Source organism: Propithecus coquereli, unplaced genomic scaffold, assembly GCF_000956105.1.
Source record: "Propithecus coquereli isolate 6110/MARCELLA unplaced genomic scaffold, Pcoq_1.0 Scaffold403, whole genome shotgun sequence".
Taxonomy (NCBI): Eukaryota; Metazoa; Chordata; class Mammalia; order Primates; family Indriidae; genus Propithecus; species Propithecus coquereli.
In genome coordinates, this window is record NW_012149764.1 from 431,104 (window position 1) to 457,453 (window position 26,350).

Sequence of the window (26,350 nt, forward strand, 5' to 3'; positions counted from 1 at the left end):
TCCGCTTCAGCCAGCAGTGGACCAGCCGTGTAAACAATTCTTGCTACTTAATGACCACATGCAGTATTTGGTGTTCTTTCCACTGCTTCTTGTCTTCACTGTATCCAGCCTGCAGTTTTAAGCATCCTATAACAGCATTTCAGCTGCGGTCGCTCAAATAAAATCAATTTTGCAACAGTAAAATAGTCTTAAAATAGGATTTTACTCTAGGAGGAAAAATCCTCAACCAGGTAGTCACAGGGCACTTTGAATGATTAATTTAAACCATTGCATGACAAAATAAGGGATAAATCATACTTTTCATAACACTACCACGTAGGAAGAGTTTTAATTTTAAGAGTCAAGCACCTACATTAATCTGAGTCTACAATAATAGACCCCTGATTTAAAATCTCCTAACATTCTTTCAAACACTTCATAAAACTAACAATAAAATTGTCTCACCAAACACTGACCTATTGGTTCCGCCAAAGTACTGTATTTCAAGGAAAATTGGAGCAAGAGGTCTCAAAACCGTGACGTGCCAGCAGATTACAGTTTGTAACCTTAATTGGTCTTAAATGTGGGGTGGGAGGGAAGAAACTACGGTCTGTAGAGAATAAGAGATTTACTCCCCTTCTTACATCAAAGGCAGATTCCATACTTCACCTACCCTCTAGCCGCCCGTCCGGCCCCACGGGGCTGTTCTCTCATATTTTGGTATATGGTTTACGTGAGGATGACATGCGAGGGAAGGTTAAAGTGCTGTCTGGTCCACGAAGTAAACAGAGGGGTTAGGACTGGCTTATTTATTTATAAGGCGTTCAGCCTCTCAGCTGTTTCTCCTTCACTGGCATTTGGAAGCTTGCAGTCCTTTAGAGAAGAGACAAATTTGGCAGGAACGTTCTTTGTGCCCGCCTTCCTTTTTACTGGGAAAAAGGGGGCAGATTTATAATGACAGCCTTTGGCAGGGGGGAGAAAAAGTTTCAACCGGCACGACAATGCCTGTTTTTTCCATAGTCAACACTGTGTAGCAAACAGCTTTGGTGCCACTCGGAGCCCTCCCTCTGTTCCCTCCCTTTCTCTCTGCAGGCTCTCACTGGCAGGCGGAGGCACAGTTAAATTCCAGCACCTTCTCCACATATCCCCAAACTACTACGCGCTATTACTACGGCTGCCCTCCCTTTTTGCGTTGCCTCCTCCTCTTGCCCAGCCTCCCCCGAGGAGTCCCGCAGCGGCGGGAGGAGGACGGCCGGGGAAGGGATAACGGGCGCCTAACTCCAGCAGGGCTCGGGGCTTTCTGCGTCCTGCGCAGTTTCTCTGCTCCAGGCACAAACACGGCCCGAGAGCCGGCGCCTTGCAGACACACACCGTTCCACGCATACAGTAGAGCCGTCTCGATCCACATTCTTGCACACCGCCCCCTCCTCCCCCCGCGCTCCCGGAGTCGCTGAGCGGGGCGAGTGACAGGCGCGTCCCGCCAACCCGCGCCCGGGCGGGCAGGGAGGAGCGGCGCGCGCGGCCAACTGCGGCGCGTCTTCCGGCGCCGGTGGAGGCGGCGAAGGTGGGACGCGGGGCGGAGCCCGAGTTTAGGAAGAGGAGGGGATGGCTGTCATCAATGAAGTCATATTCATAATCTAGTCCTCTCTCCCTCTGTTTCTGTACTCTGGGTGACTCAGAGAGGGAAGAGATTCAGCCAGCACACTCCTCGCGAGCAAGGTAAATATAACTTACAACTCCTTTCTCCTCTCCCCTCCCATCGGCCTCCCGGCTGTAGCCGCGGCACAAACCCCTCCGGCACCGCGCCGCCTTCGCCCGGGATTATTCATTATTATCCTAATTATTATTTATTGTGCATGCACGGAGACCAAAACAAACAGGCGGGCCAACCGCCACAACAAAAAGCCCGCCTCCTCCCCGCGGGCCTCAGGTGGAATGCTCTAACGACAGCTCCCAGGCGGCGGTGGAAGAAACGAGAAAGTTTCAGCTGAACCTTGCTGTTCTAATAATAACAGTAATAATTACTACTTCAAGGGGGCAAAGGGGGAAAAATCCCAACAAACCATAGCCTTGACCCTGGGTAGGCAGTCAGCGATGCGCTGCAAACTCAAGGTTGCAACACACATATTCCTCCAGGTTGCAATCCCCCCATCCCCTTAAAAGCGAGGGGTGGGGGTGGCAGAAGGAGGGGGAAGGCTGGGGGACAGGGGAGGAGGATGGAAATGCTACTGTTCATCCCGAGCAATCCTCCCCAGAAGAGTTGGAAGGGGAACGGGAAAGGAGGGCGAGGAGCTCGGGCTGGCGGCAGGGCGCCAGCGAACGCTGCTGCCACCCGCTTCCCGGGGACTTGTTTAAAGAGCTCCGGCTGCGGGGACGCGAGCGGATCGCGGCGGGAGAAGCCCAAGCTGATGCGCTGGGTAGGCGGCAGCCACTGCCGCGGGGACGGTGCGTGCCGGATCGGAGGTGTCACCTCACTTTCCGCGTTCCCTCCAGCGGGGATGGGGACACTGATCGGTAGGCAGGCCTTTGGGCAAAGGGGCTGCCAGGGGCTGCGCCCGGGGCGCTGCGGACGTCCCTGTCGCTGGTACCTGGCGGCGGCGCAGGCTCGGGTGTTGAAGTTCGTGGTGTCCGGCCCGGGCCGCAGTGCTGGGGGAGAGGGAGGAGGCCCCAAAGAAGGAGGTCGGAGGTGCTCCCTGAGCTCCGTTACCCTGCCCTCCCCCTCCCTGGGTTTGTTTTCTTTTGCTTCGCGTCTTCCCTAGGCTAGCGCCGCGGGCGTCGCGGGCGTGGGGCGCCTGAGATCGTCCGGGTGCTAGGGGCGCTCTGGGACCCGGGAGAACCACGGCGGCTGCGGGCCCGGGAGGCCATGATCCGGATAATCCTCTCTGCCTGACTGTCACAAACAGGACCCGCGCGCACCCGGGCAGCGGCAGTGGCGTTCGCCTGGGAAGGGGAAGGGCTGCGGTGGGGAGGGAATAGGGGAGGGTAGCGAGGGCGGGAGGCGGGGAGACCGAGTAGGAGCCTCCTCCCAACGATGACACGCACCCCTTCCTTCTCGCTCCCTGCTTTCGAGTTTGCTTTATTCCCATCCCAACCTGGTTTACCCTATCCTTTGCTCTCCCCCTCCATCCGGCCGCCTTCCCTCCTCCCGTTTGCGTTGCAAAACACGGCCATGCCATCTACAAAGGTGTCGCGATGCACTTCCCCAAATAACCGGTCCGGCGAGCCAGCCCCTAGCCACCCTCCGGCCACAGGGCGCACGCCGAGCACAGTGCCCCGGGTGCCCCGCACCAGGCCTCGCAGCTTGGGCGCAATTGCATCGCACGGGGCGGGGCGCAGCAGTGCGGGCTCCAGGGGACACCCGCGCCCTGGCCGGGGCACTCGGGCCGGTTTCCGGTACACGCGGGGAAATCGCCTCCTGCCAGTGTCTGCTCGCTCGCCTCCGCCTCCGCCGCCTGGATTGCATTATTATTTTTATCCGGGTTGCTGTTTGCTGCGGATGGTGGTGAGCGCGGGGCTGGCTGGGCTGCTTGGGGGGGCGGGGTGGGGTGGAGGGAAGTTGGACGTGTATCAGGAAGGAAAAAAAAGTTTGGCAGGGCGGCTAAGTAGGGTGGAGGGGTGGGAGGGGGCGGCGAGCTCCCGCAGCTCGCGTCTCCGCGCCCTCCCGGCCGGCGTGAGTGTGTCTGCGCGTGAGTGTGAGTGTGTTGTGCGCGCCGGGGACAGTGCGTCGGGAGCAGCGGCTCGGTCAGTCCCTCCTGCCCGCACCCTCGCCAGGAGCCCGGGGAGGACCAAGCGAGGTTCGGTGGCGAGGGCTGCTGGGGGCGGTGCGTGCGTGTGGCTGTGAGTGTGAGTGTATGTGTGTGCGCGCGCGAGCGGCGGAGAATCAGGAAGTCACAGCGGCGAAGCGCACACAGACATGTTTGATCGCCGTGACATGACGCGCGCGAGGGAGGAAGCGGCGGCGGCGGGGGTCGGGCCGCGGGCTCGGGCGCTGGCCTAGGGCTGCGGCGCGGAGACCCGCTCCCGGCCGCCGGCCGTGCAGCCACCCCACGCTCCACGAGCCCCGCGCCCCTTTTTGTTCCGCATCCCCCAGGTAAGGAGCCTGCGTCGCCGCCGCCGCCGCCCGCTGTGTGCGGGGCTTTCCAGCTCTTTCCCTGCCAGCCCCCTCCGGTCTCCCAGCTCGCCTTTCCTGCAAAGTCAGGCAGGCGGGGGAAATGGGCTCCTTGTCCTCCGATCGATTGCGTGGAAAACTTTCCAGCGGGAGGCACCGTAAGGGGGAGGAAGAAGGCCTTGCTGGCTGCTGTCGCTTGTCAGTTCTTTCTCCTCCGGGTCCGGAGAGTGTGAGTCGCAGCGCCTTGGGGCTGTTGCACATTCAAACTTCGGGCCTAAACGTACCTCCAACTCTCGCAGGATTTACTCCGGCAATAATATAAATATTCGACGTCGTCCACTCGCTCTTGCCAGGCGTTTGGATTTTTTTAAGGGAGGGAGGAAGGCTTGGAAGTCGAGGGAGTGGGGGTGTTGTGCAGAATCCATTCCTTATTCAATGTCTGCACCGGGTGTTATGTAATTTTAGTAGCACATGGGTGCAAAGCCCATACTGGGCTTCTCCTCTCCTTTGTTTATATAACTTTTGGGAGAGTTTTGCAAGGTTATCGCCTTTTCTACCTCCTCACTAACCTGATGGAGGTTGGTACTTTGGAAAAAGCAAAGCGACTCGGGTTAATAATTTTTTGGAGAGGTGTCATCATTGTCTCCTTTCTGGTCATTATGTAGGCATGTATTCCTTTGTATGTGTAATGTTAGAGTACAAGGAAGACATTAAGGATACACGTTTGTTTCCTGCATTGACTGGTTATTTTTAAGGTTTATGCGTTACCGATAGCAGAGTTAAATTTCAAACTTCCATTTCAAAGGACTTTTTCAGTTTACACCTGGTTGTATGCCTCGCTTATAAGAACAGAATGCTTGTGTGAATAGTGAGATTGTTGCTTGGGTGCTGAGTAACAGAAAATTCCTGTCCAACTACCTAAGACTCAGAAATCACTGAGGATGCTACTAAAAAAAAGCCGTCATAACCGATGTTGTGTGTGTGTGTGTGTGTGTGTGTGTGTGTGTGTTCATATATTTACGTACAAATGTTTTCCGTAATATATCCCACCAGTTATTTGGGGGGCCGCTACCCGAAGCTTGTTGGCCAACACCAGACTTGTTGGACTTCCAGGCTACTTCTAGCACGCTGGAGAAGTGTTAAGAGGTGTGGCAGGTCTGAATCCTAGTTGGTGCATTGTTATGCAAATTGGACACACTTTCTCTTTTAGGAATCTAATTGCCCTTTTATTCTCATGGATTTTCTTTCTTCTTCTTTTTTTTAAAGTGTCTCTTACAACTCAAATGTCTGCTGTTGGAAAAAGGGGATTTAGAGACACCTGTTAGGTCCAGAAGATACTCATTGAAATAGACTGAAAGGAATAAAAACCACACACAATAGCCCTGTAGATCATTAAAGAGAGATGCCATATTAGTCAAGAATATTTAAAATAAATCAGGAGTTTGGGGTATCAGAACCCTTGAGGAGGCGAGGTGAAGGAGGGCTTCCTTCAATGCAGCCTTTCTCTTATGAGTGATACCAGCTACAGCTCAGCATCGGACTAGCTGCACTGTGATGTTTCACAGAAAATATTCACCACAAGAGCATGTTCAAAGCAGCCTTAGATCTTTTCTTTTGTTCATTTGTAAAGTGGTTTTTGAGCATTTCTTGTCAAGTTTCTTGAAAAGTGCTTTGACCAACACCTGAGGCTTAGAATTGACCAAAAAAAAAAAAAAAGTGCCTCTGCTTGTATTATATTGTTAATGCCTGAATTCTGTTTAAAGTATTCCTGAGACGGTATATCTTGAAAGTAATACTTATGCAGATAATTATTTAAAACTTATTTTCTTTGATTAAGATAAGTCATTCTACAAGCAATCTTTTCTAGAAGGTAATTGTTATACCCATTATATTATGGTAATATTTTGACATTTTATTTTAAAGCCTTGTTATATATTGGAACAAGACCATAAAAAAGAAGACTTTCATAAATAATAAAAATGATGCTGTCCTCTAGTGTTTTCATGGTTCTTTTTTCTGCTTTAGAAGTCCTCCTTTGTAAACAAGGCCTTTGTCAAACTCTCCTAGGTCAGCAGCTTTTTGATACTCCAGAGAAATAATAAATCACTATTTATGACATCTTGACATGCTGCTGAGGACAACTGAATTATCACAAATACAATGCTAACAACTATTTCCCAGCATTAGCAAGTTGAGGGAGTGTTGGTAGGACCTTATTTTAACCACCAGAAGATTTGATATTCACTGTTTTTGGTCGAGATGATTTTAAGGGACAATATGGACAATTAGTTGCTTACATGAGTCTCATTTCTCTTCTGCAGAATTTCTGGTGAACACGTGAGAAAATTTCCCTAATATGAAAAGCCATGTTTAGGAACTACATCTGATTTCTTCTTTTTTGTAAAAGAAGTATTTTCTAAATTGTTCCTTTACCTTAAATGTTGTGTTTTGGAGATTGTTTTTGGCCAATAGAGGAGGCTGAATTTTCTGTCTTCTTTGGAAGAGTTCTTATTATGGAACTGTAATCTCTAGCCGGTAAACAAAGTCTCAGGTCATTCCATAAGGAATTGCGAATGGAAAATACAGTTGATGACACATTATTTGGTAGAGTATTTAGAAAGACGTAAGGTGTTTGTTTTTTCTATATAGAAAATTGTAACTTTATAGGTACCAGGGAGTGTAGGAGTCTAAAACTATGTTCTGCCAGAGTCATTATGGAAGAGAGCATATTTATTTGCCTAAGATATATATCACCAAGTTAAGTGGGATCTTGCAACCTGGATTTGAAAAACTTTACAGCTTTATTACTGTTTGCAGTGACTTTATTATTAGTCATGTTAATAGAGTACTTTTCCTTGAAAGTGGTCAGGGTATGTTTGTTAGAGCTTTTAAGTTATAAAAGTTGTAAAGGTATAGTAAAAGATGCTTGAATAATTATACCTCAGCAAAACATATAATAGAGCTGATGAAATTTGGGAGCTAAATAGTTGGGTCTTTTGAATGTTTGATATAAACACCATTAATTCACTCATTTGGAATGATGTGTTAGATATGGAATAGAAGAGTTTTGACTGAAACACTGACATGAATAATGCCCTTCTGGAGTTCTGGGTTCATAATATTTTATCATGTAATTGAAGCCTAGAATGAATTATGATATTTTATTAGCTATGTAAGACTTTCAGGACATTTGGACAATTATGATCAGGCTATATGCATGTATGATTTAAAATATTCAAAAGTACCACAATATTCTATTCTATTTGTAGGTGAACTGGCATCATTCATACCAATATATGATCTACATCTGTGCAAGCACTAATGTTTTAGAAACTATTTGGAAACTGGCCTAACTTAAATATGGACTGGCCCTTTTATAAATTGATGGATGGAATCCATAGAAATTGAAATAAAATCCAAAGTTCAAAAACCATTTAATATGATTATAACTCCTTTTTAAAAAAACTGAGTTTAGAATTTGGGAGTTAAAATTATGTAAAAATGGGAAAGAAAATCTCTAAAAAAAAGGATTGTCATATGTTGGTTCACAGGTTATCAAAGGGAAATTCTATATCAGTCTGCACTTAGATTGTGTTTTTCTTGTTCAGGATGACTGTATATTTCTTTACCTACTTGATGTGGTATATTTCACTTTTTACTATCCCACTGGGAGGTGAGTTATCACATGTGGGAATTGAATGTCCGTGAGGAAAGCCGTCTCCCATCTTCCCCCTGTGCTTTGTTGAACTGGGCATGTTAATAGCTTTGCAAATATTCACAACTATTTTGTGGTTTGCTGTTGTGCTGTACCAAAATGCCATTAAGCAAAGTCCAAAATTCTGTAAAAATTAGATTAGCTGTAATTGAGAGTTTATGTATTTTTAAAGAATGTACCTGAACATTTAACAGCATATTCACAATAGCATATTTAATACGAATAGCAAATGGTAAACTGCACAGGCCCTGTGATACAGAAGAGATCAAGGTGAGCTTTCTTCAGTCGATGGGGCAGATAAAGTCTTTGAGATAGGATAGGGTTGTGGTAGGAGGGGGGCAGGGGTAAAGGTGGTCCCTGCTGATCATCTCAGGTCATAAGGAAGCCCTGCCATCACAAGGGCCAGCCTGAAGAAGCAGTGGTAAAACCAATGTACCTGTTTGGACCTGGTTGCCTGGAGCAAGAGGTGCCAGTTGGAGAGAATTTTCAGAAGATAAAGTCAGAGATTGTAGAAAGATTCGACTTTCAGGCTAAAGTATGAATATTTTATACAATGTGTATAAGAGGCTTTTCTCTCAGAAGTTTTGAGCAAGGGAATTCATGAACAAAGCAATATTTTAGATTAATCTAGTCAATTGTGGATTCAACTCCAGGGTGGGAATTGAAGCCGTTAAAAGGATCCCCTCAATAATGCACATTTGTGTATGCTAGCTCTCAAGGTATCTTCATACCTAATGTTTTATTTGATTCTTACCAAAACTGAGGTTGTAGCCAGTTACCGTTGTGCCTATTTAGTAGGAGAGGAACTTGAAACTCAAAGAGATTAAGTAAACTATTGTGTTAATTAAAAGAAACAGGCATATTAACATCATAAATGGCTATTATCCATTTTAATTGCAATGAACTTGAAGCATTCGCTGTTGAATTTTTTTGCTATTGTGAAAGTCAGGGCCAGTTGGACGTATTAAAGGTTGTCTATCATATAACCTTGGTTCTTCCAGCATGTGATGGTAGAGTTATACTACTCAGTAAAAGTGTGCCATTTCAACCAGAAATTTTTAAAGTATGTATTTCAGACTCTTTTATGTGTTTAATGTATAAGTAGAATTATCTTGGCAGACAAAAGGAAGTGGCTATCATTGATTCTTATCAGCATCCAAAATGCAGTGGCTTTGCGAAGGGCCTAGCCTAGGCAGGACAGCCATGGGTGTAAATAAAAATGAGATATTGCCTTTCAGGGCGTCATGATCTGAAACTAGCTTTCGTTGGTTTGTTTGTTGGCTTTTGTTTCAACCAACTGCCTAGCAGTTTGGGTTCAACTGAATTTTTAAAAGTGATAGTTACCCATGATTACCTTTATAACTATCAGTCAACAGGAGTCCTGGATTAGAGGGATGCTTTGCTTTATAAAGGGCTTCTAGCACTTGCGGGTTTTCTCGAGCATTCCCTTTTCCTTCATGGGAACATGGTCCCTCTTCACTGAGGAGGCCATGGAATTTCATCACAGGTAGACTCTTCTGAGAGAGGAGCTCATGGTATCCACAGGGGTGACAGTGTTAAGAGCCAGGATCCTGTTGAGGCAGTGCCTGGGGTTCATGGGGGAATAATTAGCTGCCGCCACCTTTGTTGTTATCTTCTGTTATGCACAGAGCTGCCTCAGAGCCTTTGCCAGGTCTGACTCTGGGCAGGGATGGTTCCCAAGGCAGTTTATTTAAAGCAAGGGAAACAGCTCACACGCGTCCTAATTTGTTTCCCTGATTGAAAGCTGGGGAGTTCATGGAAGCCCAAAGAACAGAGCAAAGTTTTAATCCAACAACTTTTAAAAACCACATTTGACTTTGAAACGAATGGCACACTGATGCAAACAACCACGAAAATGCTAAGGAAATGTTTTCAATGCTTTCTAGGGTCTTGATCAAGCAACTTACAATGTTAACTTTAAACCCAATGCGATTTTTATCCATGGCACAAATCATATTGTACACTGTTTAAAGTTGCACGTCTCAGACCAAGAAGCAGTGAGGGCCTTGGTAATGTTTCACCACCTATCTAGACAACCTTGGCCTCTAAAAGAGGAACTTCTGGTAGATTTATTTTGCTTATCTGCATTGCTCTTGTCTTTACCCATGCCCTGCCTCCCCCATTAAGAATAGCAGTGCTTGTGTCCCAGTTCTAGAGATGTTGCTACTTCTCGTGGGTGAGTTATCAATTCATTTATGGAAAAAGCTACATGGAAAACAAAAAGCAGTCCTTCAGGTCAGGGGAGATGTTCTGAATCAGCAAACAGACATAAAAAGAACTCTTATCTTAACTATCTCCTGAGCCTCGTAGTTCTCCTGTAACAACCAGAAAACTTTAAAAAGACTTGAGATATTCTTAGGGGTATGAACTGGGCCTAACTTTTATTTCTGATATTCCACCTTTAACCTGGACCTCACAGTCTTTCTGTAAAGCAAGCAGTAAAAAAAGATATGTTAGAGATTCAAGATTTCCCTGTGCTTCCTTGTGAAGTTTGGTGAAGAGCAATTTAAGAGGCATTGGGAAGGTGGGTGTGTTTCCCCAATCTCTTTCTGTGGCTAGAAAACAAAAGCTTCTAGGAAACTTTTTTTTTTTTTTTAAACTTCAAGGATGAACTGAAATGCCCCCTTCTTTACACTTTCCCTAATTCCCTTCTTCTGTCCTCTACCCTTGGAGCTGAAAGTAATTACTCCTGCCCTATGACTGTGCTGGACATGTTAACTGCACCCCTCCCTATCTTGCAGGGTCTTTCATTTTTTTCTCTTGTTGTTATTTATGCACAAATCTTGTTTCCCTGTCAGACTTTTGGAGTCCCGGGGTAAGCCCTCTGATCATTTTTTCATCCGTGCTGCATGCCTTGTACCCGGTGGATACTCAGAGGGGTTGGGATAAATAAGTAAAACGCATCTTCTGGATGTTTGATAAAACATCATCGACCTTTCTAGTTGATGACATTGTCTTCATCTCATTCTCTCTAGGTCTTCTTTTTACTTCTTGCTCCGCTGATAAATTAATATAGTGTCACAGCCAAATCCTAGTCTTTGCAAAGTACCTTTCCCATTGTTTCTGTCTTTGTTTCCTTGTCCTCCCCTTCCCACCCCTGGACATTGCTCGGGCCCAAGGGAAGACTGTCCATCCTGGGGGACAGCTTGCCTGACCGGCATAAGTATCAGTTCAGTACGGGGCTGAGAGTCAAGAGATAAAAAGGTCTCTTGGGGGTTTCTCTCCTGCCACAGATGTTACTTTGGGCAAGCCGTGTTGTCCCTTCCTGTCTTACAGCCCTCCTCTTTTCAGTGGGGGTGTGACAAAATGTATCCCCAATTCAAGTCACCAGAAATATCGTGAAGCACCTGTGGGCGTGCTTAAATATTATTTTTATGTGGGGGTCTTTGGTATTTCCATTGATTGCAGTTAGACAGTAAGGCCTAAGTTTTGTCATGGTTGTCATGGTTGGAGTGGTGACCCTTAAAATTCCATGAAGTTGAACTCCTTTTAATATGCAGATGGGTGTGCTGAGTCTTTGAGCTCAGGAGAGGGAGGAGGTTGGGGCTGAGGCAGGATGATGGTGGTGTTGGGAGTTCTAGAAAGCTCCTCTGGGACCTTTTGTTTTTAAAAACACACTCTCCCAAGTTGTGAAGGTGGGAAAGCAAGGATGAAAAAAAGACAGGGTGTACTGCTGACAAACTCTTGCCAAAGAACATAGGTGGCTTGGCCCTCAGGGAGTCCTAGTCTGAGGTAGAAGGAGCATTCTGGGGGAGGAGGGGAACCGGCAGTGTGTGTGTGTGTTGGGGGTTGGAGGCTGCTGAGCCCTCCCCCGTCCCTCATTGTCTTCATTTATTAGCCACATAATTGTGGAACAGGTTGTTCTTTTCTGTGACAATGTAAAACTCCCTTCCCCACCTCAACACAAAATAAAAATAGATTTTGAATGTTGTCGTGTGAACAGACCTACCACTGCCTTATTGAGTTTATTTGAGCCCTCTTCTCTGCCCCACCCCTACTATTCCTCCCCCCCACCATCACTACTCATCCCTACTGGCTCCTTAGTGCTTTGGAGACGAAAGGGGCAAAGATTCCTGAGGATACCAGCAGGACTGCTGAGGGAGAAGCTGGGCTGCCAATACTGGACTTTAAGCCTTAGCCACACTCGCTTAGTAATAACAACATACGCCTCTGCTTGTCACTCAGACCTCTTTGTAGTTTGTACCCCCAAGTTTCTGTGTACTGTGGGAAAGTCTGATTATGTACTTGAACTGTAAAATAAAGTTGCTACCAGAAGTGAAGAGGAAGAATAAGAGGCTGGGACTGATCTTTGAGAGGACCCCCTCTTGGGTACACTTGGGTGATGGTAGCCAGGGGCGGGTTCTGGGACAGCTGTGATTGTGCCATGGTGGTGTGCTAGTGAACGCTTCAACACACAGGTTCGGACGAAGTCTTCGAGATGCTCCAGGAATAGTAGGCATCAAGTCATGGATGGACATCTTCCAGACACTCTCATCCCGAGCCTAGAAGAAGCCAAGACCCCAGAGGAAAAGCACTTTTCTCAGAGCCCCAGAGTTGGTGGTGACCCTGAGACCAGAGCCCAGGTCTCTGGATTCCCAGTTGTGGGCATCAGCAGATATCACATTCAAGTTCTATGAGAGTCTAGATCTCTGACATTCACAAGATGTGTGGCACAGGGCAAGTTTCCTCATTTGTTAAACTATATTGTCACTCTGAGCCGTGCACAGTCATTGACATCCATGCGTCTGAGGGTTCTCTTCTTATTAAATAGTTTCTTGTATAATATGTTCCTATATTAACATTCCAGTTTTATGCCTGTAATTTTCCATTTCTCTTCTAATATGTTTTTCACTCCAAGAAGTTTTTAATGGTTTCCTTTAATAAAAAATGAGGAGCATTTTTATGGGACTGTGTACAACTAGTGATAACATCCTCCAAGATTCCCAGATGACAGTGATAACACATGCAGAAAGTAATATTATGGGCTAATATTTGTATTAAAATATAAAACTTGAAAGGTAGGAAAATCAGGCTAACTGCAGTATTTGTCTTGTTGTTCCAACTTGTGGTGTATTACCATAATACCTACTGAAGCTGATTTCAAGGTAAACCATAACAGGAAGTGAGCAATTTCCTTTTATTCACTACAAAATAAAGGGGTATATTAGTTGCTGCTATACATGAAAGAACATTATAACTTGTAGTATCCCTGAATTGACGTCAGCTTCCTAAATTTAAAATGCTGACTGAACCTGTGTGTGAGGGGGTGGAAAGGCAAAAAAAAAAAAAAAAAAAGAGGAGTTACTTCTGCCTGCTCTGTTAATCACAAAGAATAAAATAATAACATTTAGCTCTTTAGTGAATTCAAGGCTGTAATTCAGCAGGAGCTCCCCCGTTGTTTTAGAAACCACTGTACTGAGTTCTCTTAGCTCTATCTTAGATTCCCTGCTTACAATCGCTTTCATTGCTCCCTGTTTTAGCCCTAATTTATTTATCAGAATGGCCTAAATTCTTGTCTACACTGGAAAGATTTCTTTAGGCGAACATGCCTCAAACACTGACTACTCTCTAGTGTTTATTTATAAAATCAATTGACTCTGTTAATACTTTGCTCACGAAATTTTGTCTGCAGTTTATTCATCAGACATTTTCTGAGCACTTAACTACAGGCCGGTTGGAGGTGCTGGGGATACAGGGGGAGGAACGGCAAGACCCTGCCTTCCTGGCCCTCACACTCTGGAAATTCAGTGAGAGGAGACAGTAGGTAGCTAGGAATGGAATGGATGTGGGTTTTTTTGTACTTACCCTCCAACCCCTTGTTTCACTATGGAAAGAGCCTTGCTGTGGGTGACTACGCCACTATAGTTTAGTTCCATCTCTGCCACTAAGCAATGGGTAAGCAAATCACTTAGGGTATCTCATTCTGTATTTTGCGAGGTTGACGGCAGAAAAGTTTTTGTGTGTACAGGTGTGTGCCTCCAAGGTAACATCACAATACAGAATAATTACCATTACTAGTGGCATTCAGCTATCTCGCTGGGATCATTGATCTTTATCAGAATCTGGAAAACAGCTTATTTACTCGTTTGGCTCCTCTCCAAGGTGCAGTTGTACCCACTCTATGAGGCAGTTCCCCAACGGGGATGCCAGGAAGCCTTGGGGCATGGGTGGTGGAATATTGCTCTGCTGAAATCGGAGAACCAGAATTTCCACGCCCAGTCTGCAGTGGGCTCTGATCCAGTAGTCATGGACGACTTCTCTCAGGGATCCTTGACCAAAGCGAGGCCTGGGACAAATCCCTGACCCAACGGCCCCAGGGGTCTTCTGCTTCAACCAGTGAGCTGGCAGGAGGACCACATCTTAAACTGTCCCTTCTCATCACTCTGGTTCTGTGGAGATGGTGGGGGAAATACTGCTAAACAAGAGTGGCTGCTTGTGCCAGGCACACAGCTGTGTTTTTCACACATACCACTGCATTTAAATCTCAGAAGAAGAAACGTTAAACAGCTTAGCTGGTAATTGCATATATGGGTTTTTGAACCCATGTTTGTCTTGATTCCCGTAGCCTCTGCTTTTTCCATGATTGGAACTTTTCTTTCATTCTCAATTTATGAGATTGTATTTTTTCCCCTTTTAACTATCTCAAGTTCTCTGTGAAGTTTCGAATGCCCATTCACTTAAGAAAATGAGTCTTGATTGGATACTTTTTTTTTTTTAAAGGTTTTATGTTTTAATGGCTTTGGGGGGTTAATGACTTGTAAGGTGTCCAAACCAGTAAGTAATAGAGAGCATCTGTTGACTTCAGTAATAAATTTCAAACTTGTTTAGAATTCTGCTTATGTGTTAAATTTGAGTTTCTCCAGTGAGCCTTTTTGTATCTTAGATGATTTATATCTTTCTGGGGAATCATTTAGAGTGTGTGTTTTTTTAAACAAGTGGTCTTCATAAAGACCAGGGCAGACGGATATATATCACACTCACTCAAACATCTGGACTAGACAGGGCAGTTCTGTTTGATGTTTGTTACAGAAATGGCACCATCAAATGCTAACAACTGTTTTATTCTGATCTTAACATCATGTTTAAAACATGCCTTTCTTTTTTTTCCTGTTTTCTAACTTAGCATTACTCGACTGACTGGCAGAGACAGGAGAAGTAGATGTCCACGCCCACAGACCCTGGTGCGATGCCCCACCCAGGGCCTTCGCCAGGGCCCGGACCTTCCCCTGGACCAATTCTTGGACCTAGTCCAGGGCCAGGACCATCCCCAGGTTCCGTCCACAGTATGATGGGGCCCAGTCCTGGACCTCCAAGCGTCTCGCATCCTATGCCGACAATGGGGTCTGCAGACTTCCCACAGGAAGGCATGCATCAAATGCATAAGGTAGGAGTTCATTCTCCCGTTCAATCTCGACTTCTGATTCATGGATGGCTAATATTCCTGATAACCCCAGCCTTTTTTTCTATTATTGTCAACAAGAGAATCAAGCGAGATCTTTGTCTTATCTTGTATGTTATTAAAAAAGCACATTCTGAGGTACTTCTATCGCTACAAATGTTGTACCAGTCATGAAGGTCAGATGTTGGCTTTTTAAAATACTAAGATTCACTGTGCAGTTCTGACAGATGCTGGGATTTGTGGGTTGAAGGTGTTTTGGTTTGGTGAATGTGTATGCTAGCGTATAAGTCTTGTTTGTTTTTTTTCTGTGTTGAATAACTTACATCATCTACTAATGAATACATTGAAAATAATTCTTTCCTAAAAATGTTGACACTTATTAAAAAATTAAATCCCAAAGAGTAAAAAAATAAAATTCCTTTCCTAAACTTTTTTTTTTTTTTTAAGGCTCTATTGAAATTAAATAGTTCCTAGGCAATCCTTAAAATATACTTCTCTCTGTGAAGTAGTTTTATTCTGGTTTTGGAAGAAGATTTTGATTTTTGCAGGGCTCAGGTCTAGTTGTTTGTTTCTGGACCAAGGTTATAACTATCCTCTATTTATGAGACTCAGATTGTTGCTTTGGGGATGATCGTATCTGCACCCTTTGGCATTATGCCTTCACAGGAGATGCAAAAAGAGAGAGCAGCCTTTTGAGAAAGTAAACAAGGTCCTCTGTGACAATTTGCTTTGAAAGTTAGCAGCAGCCAAGGGAAACCTGTGAGGACGCTGCACTCTACCTGAAGGATCTGCCTAATGAAACAAGTAGAGGTTTCACACTCCTTTGGATGACATCACAGATGAATAGGGTGGTGGGGATGCTTCTTGATATTAACTAGGTGTGTTAGTTAGGTTCTCCAGAGAAACAGAACCAGCAGGAGATCTATCTATCTATCTTCATATGTAGACATAGATATAGATATGTATATAGATATAGATCTATCTATCTTTGTAGATAGATAGATAGATAGATAAAGAGATTTATTATAAGGAGTTGGCTCACACAATTATGGAGGTTGAGAAGTTCTACCATCTGCAGTCAGCAAGCTGGAGAGATCGAAGAGACCTGAGAGTTGCAGTCCAAGTCTGAAAGCATAAGCAGAAGAGGCAATGGTGTAAGTCCCAGGCTAAGGGCAGGAAAAGACCAACGTCCCACCTTAAGCAGGGAGCAGAGAAAGAGCGACTTCTCCTTTCCTTTGCCTTTGTATCCAGGCTCTCCATGAATTGAATGATACCCACTTGCATTATACAGGGCAGTCCAGTCCTCTTTATTCATTCTAACAATTCAAATGCTAGTCTCATCCAGGAACACCCTCACAGACACACCCAGAAATAATGTTTAACCAAATACCTGGGCACCAGTGGCCCAGTCAAGTTGACAGGTAAAATGAACCATCACAGTAGAGAAACAGTGGAAGAGACTAGCTTAAAACAAAAAGATTACCACAGAAAAGAGTAAGTCTTTTCTCTAATTGAGTAGGAATTTAAGTCAGTTTTAAGGTAAGATTATCGGAGCCGAAAGGGAAAATCCATTTGTTAATAATTTTGTTATTTGATGATTTTCAAATCTAGAAAGTAATAGATGTTTACTTTGAAAAGTAAAACAATATTGAGATAAATAAAATGGTAAATTCTAGCTTCACCCCAGGTAACAGTTTGTTGTATATGCTTTTTGCACCTTACTTTTCTTCATGTTCAGTAAAAATATTGTATAAGCACAGTATGTATATACAGTTGTGATTTTGTTTTTGCTTTTTTTTTTTACAGTAATAGGATCATATTGTCTCTGTTAATTACCCTGAAACTTTCTTTTTTCATTTAACGATGGATACCCCTATAATTTTACCAAGCTCTCTCCCCCTTTTTTTAATTCATTTTTTAGCTTGTCAGATACCTAGAGAAGTAAAGCTGCTTATTGTCTATGTCATATTTTTTCGGGGACATATTAAATGTAGTGGCATATGGAAATCATTAAATCGTCCTGTATTGAGATTAAATTAATTTGAGAGCTGTATTCTAGATCTGATCTGTCACTTGTAAAACTTTGCCCAAGTGGGTTACATAATTTCGGAACAGTTTAAAGATAGTTCATCTTCAAAATGAAAGATAAAATTTGAAGGAACTATTTAACCTTTATTATTATTTAAGCATTTAAAAATTCAGTGTGTGAGTGAGTGTTGGATCAATGTTACGTTTTTTTTTACTGGACTTTTTTATTGATTATAATCTCCTCTGGTAGCTTCTGTTTCATTACCTAGCATCTTTATCACACCTTCTCATGTTGTCTACCCCCGTGGCTGCTCTCTGTTTTGTTTTGTTTTGCTGTCAAGCTGCAAGTTTTATTTTTTGCCATCCTGCTTTTCTTTAGCCCCAGCCCCTCAGATAGTTCCCTGCGTGAGGACATGAGTGAACACTTAGAGCTCACACCTGCTGACCAGCTGCCTTCACTTTCTTGCCTTCTTTTTATAGGCAGCTTTATTCCTTGTCCTGTTCCTCCTTCTTCCTCTGAGCTTCAGCTTTTTGCTTTTCAACATTACTGGGAAATAAATAAACAAGTGGCCTAAATACATCTGCTGTGTTGCTCTGATTTCTTCTCTATTATTACTATTTAACAGACTCAGTGACACTCTTTATACCAGATTCTTCCCATTTTTCTTCTAAACATCCTCTTTATGGTAAATTTTTCCTCTTTTCAAGCGCATGCTTTTGACTCTGCAGAAATTAACTTTCTTTTCTCCAAAACTGCAAACACTCATACTTTCTTGCTTGAAGTCATTTGGTTTCTATAAACTCCTGGAAATATTTCTTTCAGGCTGTTTTGAAAATTGCAATTACAGTTTTGGGAGGAATAGACTTTTCCTTTTTTCAAACACATGCTTCATTGCCCAATTCTGGATTGGATTAACGTCAGTTCAATAGCCATTTATTGCATATCTGTCATGTACTAGGCCTCAAGTCCTAGGCTCGGCCCCTGTGTTCGTGATTTATTTCCAAACCATGCCTTTAACCTTTTCCATTCTTCCTCCCTCTGTAGTATACCTTTATCTGTTTCACACTCCTTCCCTTTCAGTATTCAGCCCCATTCACTGCTCTGCCTTGTCTGTTCCTCTCTTCCCAACTGCCATGGAACCTTTTGGTTTCAACTTTTAAACTTTCCATAGTTCCTTTCCCTCCAACGGAAAAAAAAAAATGACCCAAGAATAATAGATCATCGCAGACATTTCAAATAGCCTTCCTTCAGACGTCAGGCTAACTTCATCCTATAACAGGTTTCAATACTACTCACAAGGGTATGGGAGAACAGCTTTTATTTGTCTACCTTGTGAACTTCTTTTTTATTGGGAGATTTTGACATTATCAAAAAAAAAAATTCAAGCGTTTAGAGCCTTAACTTTTGACCTACAGATGGTTTTGCCAATCCTATTAATTTAGTCTTTTTTTTTTTTTTTTTTTTTTGCCCCTACCTGTGAAATGTAAAAATGTATGACCGTAAAATGGGTGGTAAATGATTGTGCCACACCTTTGAAGACTTTAGGGAGGGGTCTTAAGACTCCAGGTAGAAATATTGTACCTTAAAGAGGTGTCTAACTCTGATGTCCTTTAAATGTTTCAGCCCATCGATGGTATGCATGACAAGGGGATTGTAGAAGATATCCACTGTGGATCCATGAAGGGCGCCGGTATGCGACCACCTCACCCAGGCATGGGTCCTCCCCAGAGTCCGATGGATCAACATAGCCAGGGTTTGTGTCTGCTGCATACCTGATTTTGGTTCCATAACCATAGTCTTTCAGTCTTTCTTATTGGATATTTTAGTGATTACTTTGAAAGAAATGTGTATAAGGAAGGTTGAATCCTGCAGGTTTCTTTTCTTTATAAAAATCTACCCCTATCCTCACCAACTCAACTTTATGATTTATATGGGCAAGTTCATTTCCAAGGTTTTAGAAATTTTACTAGCCACCATGTGTCCCAGCACTATGCAAAGTGCTATATGTACTTTATCCAGAATCTTTATCGTGATCTTGTAAGGTAAATGATGTTACCCAATTTTATAGATGGGGAAGCTAAAGCTCATAAAATTTACTTTGTTTCCATAAGTTGACACATCCAGGCAGTGATAGGGCCAGAAAGAGAATCTAGGTCTGCCTCCCGACAACGCTGTAGGTGTGAAGGTGAGATAAGCCACCTGTGTCCCTTAAATTGCATTCTCATACAGGGTCGCTTTTTCTGACAGTGAAATTACCTGTCATTGCTGGTGGGTGGCTATAGTAGTCTTCTAGGACTGCCACAACAATTACCACAAACAGGGTGGCTTAAAACAACAGAAATTTATTTTCTCACAATTCTGGAGGCCAAGTCTAAAATTAAGGTGTCAGCAGGGCCATGCTGTACCTGAAGGCTTTAAGGAAGAATCCTACCTTGCTTCTTCCTAGCTTCTGTGGTTGCCAGTAATCCTTGGCACTCCTGGGCTTGCGGATGCATCACTGCAATCTCTACTTCAGTCTTCATGTGACATTTTTCTGATGTTTGTCTGTGTTCAGATTTTCTTCTTTTTATAAGGATACCGTTCATTGGATTAGGGCCTTTCCTAATCCAGTATGACCTCATCTTAACTGGATTACATCTGCAAAGACCCTATTTCTAAATAGGGTCACATTCAGAGGTACTGGGGGTTAGGACTTCAACATATTTTGGGTGTGGGGGGCGTGGGGCAGACATAATTCAACCTGCAATGATGACCAAATTAATATATGGTATATTTCTTTTCTCCTTTGTGCCTTATACATCCTCTTTCCTTCCCTCGCTGTTGAAGGCATGTTAAGATACGTTAAAGCCTTTTAATACCCTGTGACCTGATTTCAGAATCATTGTGTGGTCATTTCAAAATGCAAAGGGCATGAGTTAATCTAGCATCAAAAAACATTAATATGTAGACATTCTAATTCAAGGCTTATGGTTTACATGCTGCTATATATAATCCTGTGTAATTAAATGTGTGTGAGTTTGTCCTCCATCCATGATCAGATATCTGTCCACCTGAGGGAAGACTTTTGGCTGGGAGGATTTAGAGAAATGTCTTCACAGTTGTTTTCTTGTTGAAACATAAATAGGACAGTCATGGAGGCAAAGGAATGTCTCTCCACTAACATTTGAATAGGCTTTTGAATATCCCAGACTCTGATCTGAATTTTGGTGGCAGGCAGACATGTAATTGTTGCAGATGACTCACAGAATCTTGACCATGTCAGAAAAGTAGTCTGAAGCATTGGGACTTTTTGCAGTACAGGAAGAAAAAATTCGACCCATTCACTGTTACGAATGAATTAAGACAACACTTCCAGGTTGATCATTTAAATTCTGAGGGGCCAGGTGTGTTCACAGAGTTAATGTTGATCTTATTTTTAATACCCGGCTGGGGTAGATGAGTTGTATTCAGTGATTCTTGAAGCCAGGTGCTTGCTCTTTCTGCTCCTGGTATTGCAATACCTCTAATGGTGGGGCCCTAGGAAAACCCAAAAACAAAAAAACACTTTAAATTCACAGATCATAATTGAGAGCATTTTTACCTTTATTTCTCTTAAAATTTCTCTGATCACTTGGCTCCCCTCTTTGACTTAAGAATGATGTCATATTTATGTTGGAATCTACAGCACTTGGCATGATATCAAGCACATGACTGGATAGATACTTAGTAAATTTTTTTTTTTTAATTTTTTCTTTTTTTTTTTTTGAGACAGAGTCTCACACTGTTGCCCGGGCCGGAGTGCCGTGGCATCAGCCTAGCTCACAGCAACCTCTCACTCCTGGGCTCAAGTGATCCTCCTGCCTCAGCCTCCTGAGTAGCTGGGACTACAGGCACGTGCCATCGTGCCTGGCTAATTTTTTCTATTTTTAGTTGTTTGGCTAATTTATTTCTATTTGTAGTAGAGACGAGGTCTCACTCTTGCTCCAGGTTGGTCTCGAACTCCTGAGCTCAAGCAATCCTCCCGCCTCGGCCTCCCAGAGTGCTAGGATTACAGGCATGAGCCACCGTGCCCAGCCTGATACTTAGTAAATTTTGTTCTATTAGGTATGGAAATAAATCTATGCATTAAAATGTCAACAATTTTAAGTAGATCTGAATTTCTAAATGCAATTTCAGTAAGTTATAATCACTTTGAAATGCAAAGGTCTGTATAAAAGGGGATCAGAATTAACATTTAATATTAGTCTCTAAAATAGTAAAGTGCATCGTAGGTTGGGGAATGAGTTATTTAAAGATATATTTTTGAATAAAGCAGTATTGGTATAATGTAGTCCAATTCTATATAATGGTCTAAAAAGAATTTAGACTTGGTAATAGCATATATCTTTTAAAAACTCATTGTAGGAAGCCATTTCTAAATACACAGGTACAGAGAGGTGTGGTATTGATCAGAAGGCTGCCAACTTTAACTACCTAGCAACCTGTTAGGTTATTTTAGGGTATTGGTTGAGAAGCAAAATCATTTCCTTCAATAAGTGCTGAATTGTGTACCTTATGGTCCCAGTGATAACATTGTTTATTTTTAGTCCATTGGATAGAAAAAGCTTTCAAAGACAGGTATATAATATTTAAGTATTGTGTGCAGGTGTGTGCGTGTGTATGTGAAGAGAAAATTCATATAAAATTGGCACTTAAAAGTTCAAGATTATTAATAGGAGAGAGGTTATTGCTTCTCTTTGAGGCAAGGTGAAACTGGGGAGATAATGGCTCTTGAAGACCAGGGAAGGAAAACTGCCACTTTTCGACTGCTTTTGAATGAGCAAATCAAAGAAGATTTCAAAAAGAGTAGAATCTGCATCAACACTGTCATCCTACAGACAAATGTATATTCACTCTGAGGCAATTTCTTCACTGTGTTTTCTCAACTAAAGATAATTACCAAAATATGTGATGTTGTCGTATCATTTAGATTCTGTTTTTCTTCAAGTTTTATGGAATGCTACTCATGTAGGTAGAAGAAAAATCTCTCTCGTTAGCTGAGATACGGTCACGTTTTTTTAATATCATACCATGACAGAATGATTCTATTAACATCCCCTGTAAATTCTGGGATACAATTCTTCCCACCTCCAGTTTCATCTTGCCAAATTTGAGGTGAGATTTTCTTGTATTGATTAATGCTCAAACATGACTTTGATTCTACTCTGAGTTTCTTTCTTATCAAATTTAAGGTAAAATTTGTTCGTATTGATTTTTCCAGTGACCAGTTTCTCTTTTTCAGAGCTCAACCTCGTGTCCTTAATGTAAGCATCTCGCCTTCATAATGTTGCCTTGCTCCTCACCCTCATACGGATGCCTCATTCGTAGTTTAAAAGAGTGATTTGATGAACAGTCTTAGAAAGTTGAGTTTAGACTGAGTGGCCTAATATTTTGGTCCATTGTTTTAGGCTTCCTATAATTTGTCATGAGTGAGCTTATGATTGACAACCTTAGGAAATAAGAGAGACCAGTAAGCAGGAGACATGTGAACCCTTTTAACCCCTAGCGGGATCCCTCGTAGTATGAAAATGTAAATAGGTTTGATGGAAAGTTTTTCCCCCTCTGGTAGCTTCAAGACTGTCCAGAACCAGGTGTCACAATGAACTAACTACCATTTTGTGCTGGCGTCACAGTGAAAAGGTGAATGTAGGCCTCATGAAGAAGGAAGAGTGTTAATGATGAAGTTAAGTGTATGTTATTGCTATTCACTAAATGTTTATTGTTAGACATGACAGCATTTTGGGATTTACATTTCTGCCAGTCTTGCAGGCTGATTTCAGGGGAATTTTTTTTGGCTAACTTACATAACCAACTAGCAGCCTCATCGTGGCATGCTTTTTGTGCTCTCTCGTGGAGGAGGGATTTGAGAAGTGATATTTATCGGTTCTTCCATTTCCCTTCAGGGCAGGATTTCCCTGAATGGAATTCTACTTCTCACCGATGGATAGAACAAAACCCATTCTTGTTTTAGGGGATCGTGGTAAATTTGCTTCTCTCTGTAAGTGGCAACTGGAGATTAAAGTCACTGTGTCTTTGATTTTTTCTGGTCTCATGAATGGTGATGGTGAATTCCTAGTCGGTGATGGTTATGTATTCTGGGGCCTCTGTGATTCTGTGTAGATGTACAGAGCTCTTACAGTTCAAACGTGACATAGCTTCACACATACAGCAGATATCTAATAAACACCTCTGTGATAACCTTTATGATGACTGTGCCATGACTACATTTATTAAAGGGCAAAGACTTTTCATCTACGTATGTAACACTGTGTTTTAGGAATCTTTGACTTGATTAATTGGCACTTTGTTTGAACTCAAGGCAACATTTCGGATTGTTGTAGGCTTACTGTGTTCTCCCCTTCATCTTGAATCTCCCTCCAACAACACCCAGTCATGTGTTTTTCTAGGAATTCTTTGGCCAGGCTATGCAGGTCATCTCCTGAAATAAGTTCCCGGAAGTTTTTATGCATTTTCATTTTCCTTCCCCCGAAAAGTGTTTTTAAATTTCCCATTTAGATCTGTCATAAACCAAACAGTTCACTCTGATTTTTATGTTATATTGTAAGTGGATCTAGAAGATTTTTAAAACTTTTAAGTCCTTAACTTGTTATCATATAACCAAATTTTTGTTAGATCACGGAAAGGACATACATGTTAGAATCAGACAGACCTTGGTTTAAATCTTGGAGCTACCAAGAGTTAATTGTGTGACTTTGAATAACTCGCTTACTCTCCGAGCCTCAGTTTCCTCGTTTTAAAAAATGAGGTAACAGTGTATATCTCCCAGGGTTGTTGTGAGGACTGGGGAAATAATGTATGTTCTGTTCACATCCTCTTGGTGCCCCTTATGATGGCTACAACCCCACCAGCCTGATTTCTCCTGGCCGGAACCACTGTCTTGGGTTACTTCCATCTACTGACACCCTCTTACCTGTGCCTGGAAAGGTCCCTGGAGAATAATGGTCCCGGAGCATTAGTCATAGCCAGTGAAATAACCAGTGACTGATGATTGTTAAGAGTATACATATCCCAGCATCTTCACCCCCTTTTCTAGGATAATTTGGAGGCAAGTTACTTACCTTATATCCCAGAGCATCTTCCCTGGATTAATCTTCAGACACCCACTACAGCAGCAGGCTCGATAATACACCTTTTATTGGCTGCCTTCTGTTCTTTCTGTCACCTTTGTGTACTTCTACCAGTGTCCCTGCACCTCACCAATAAATTGTCTGCACTCAATCCTTGGATCAGGCTCTGCTTCTAGGGAGAACTAAGAGATAGTTGAGTGTAACTCACCTCCTTGCAAAATGCCTACAGCATGTAGGCCCTCAATAATTGCAAGTTATTCATAACGTGCATAATAATAAACCAAATATTTGCTCTTCCCACAAGACGTTCTTCATTCCCCATCGAGACATATTAGACACCTTCAGGTTTTGTTCTGTCAATTGGAGCTACTTTTAACAGATAGTACTATTCCCCGGAGCCTGTCCTGTAGGTATACAACAGTCACTGCCAGTTTGCCTTCTAGGACACTTGTGGCCATTGATCGCTTCAAGTGTGGTTAGTCCAAATTGAGATGTGCTTTAAGTGTAAAATACTTACTGAATTTCAAAGACTTACTATGTAAAAAAGAATGTAGACTATCTCATCAATAATTTTTATGTTTTGAGATGATAATATTTTAGATATGTTGGTCTAAATAAAATATATTACTTAAATAAACTTCACTTTTTTTACCTTTTGAATATGGCTACTAGAAAATTTTAAATTTTATACATGTATATGGATCAAAAACACATTAAGGTTAAATGCCAAAATCAGTATTATTAAAACTATTAAGAAAAAATGGTAAATACTCCATGTAATTTTAAAGGTTCTCTTCAATCTTGGTCTCTACAGCCAGAATGTCATACCACCCAACCTAGTCTAAACTATAGTTCTCACAGTGACAAGGCTGAGGATAGGAAAAGCTTTGAAGCAAAAAAGATCCCAAGGCCTAAATACAAGATAAGTTAATGTTTACGCTCTCTCTAGGTGTTAAAGAAATAATCCTGACATTATAACACAAATCAACTATGATGTTACCATGCCAAGTAAAAAAAAAAAAAAAAAAAATTAAATATCTCAACTGTTCACTGAATTAAACTGTATTTCCTGTTGATTTCTCGCTAAATTTAATTCTTCCATTTAACATAAAAAAATTATATAATAGTTAAAGACCAGTATGCTGAATTGCTTTTTATGTCAGAAATCTACCTTATTTTTTATAGGGTACTATCTCCAGAATAAGCTTACCTGTTCCATTAAAAATGTTACTTGATAAGGAGTTATTCATTCCAAATGCCTGATTCCTGTTCATTCCAAATCCAGACATACTGGGTACATAGAAAATAATTTTAGATATACAGTAAGAACACTAACTTTCAGATGAAGAAAAACAAAAGAAGTGTATACTTTTGGTCTCCTCTCATAAAACAACAACATGTTTCAAAACCAATACTAATATTATTCTTCTGAGTTTAATCTTTATTTTTACTTAAAAACTTCTCTAAAGTCCTTCCATGAATAAATGAGAACCAAACACCTTAAACAGATTAGTTAAAAAACAAAAATCAAAGAATTTACATATGAACCTTGAGGAAAACAGATTAAGGGTACACCATTTTGTGTAGCTGGAGAGCCTGCTTACTGCATACCAGAAGTACCTAACCTCAAAAATACCCAGGTTACTGTTAAGGCTATTCTTCCTAAATACTTGTTTTTCTTCCCTTATTAGTAAAGCTTGCTATTATTTTTCATGATAGATCTTCTCTCATATACGGTGTCTGTTTTTCCCACCTAGAATATAAACTCCTTATAGATAGTGTCCATGTCAGCTTCCTCTTTTAAATCTTCTGTCCTTTAGTGTTTAGGAAGACACAATAGGCACTCAATAAATGTTTAGCTGACCTAAATTAAATTAAATGGTGTTATTCTTTAATTGAATTCAGTGTTCTAAAACACATCATTCTTATCTAAATATAGTTTACCTTTCATCTACTTAAAAGAAAAAAAAAATCTCTCTGTAGTGCCCCCAAT

General features: G+C 42.2%; 1 protein-coding gene across 1 annotated transcript in view; it reads left to right on the forward strand.

Moving 5' to 3' along the window:
- Positions 1 to 1,572: 1,572 nt before the first annotated feature.
- Positions 1,573 to 26,350, forward strand: part of SMARCA2 (SWI/SNF related, matrix associated, actin dependent regulator of chromatin, subfamily a, member 2) — a 165,365-nt gene continuing 140,587 nt past the window's right edge. Inside the window, exons 1-3 of the mRNA XM_012652873.1 lie at positions 1,573 to 1,698; positions 14,947 to 15,207; positions 18,875 to 19,004. Of these exons, the coding sequence (XP_012508327.1) occupies positions 14,983 to 15,207; positions 18,875 to 19,004 (355 nt within the window). The 5' untranslated portion in view covers positions 1,573 to 1,698; positions 14,947 to 14,982. The remainder of the gene's footprint in view (positions 1,699 to 14,946; positions 15,208 to 18,874; positions 19,005 to 26,350) is intronic.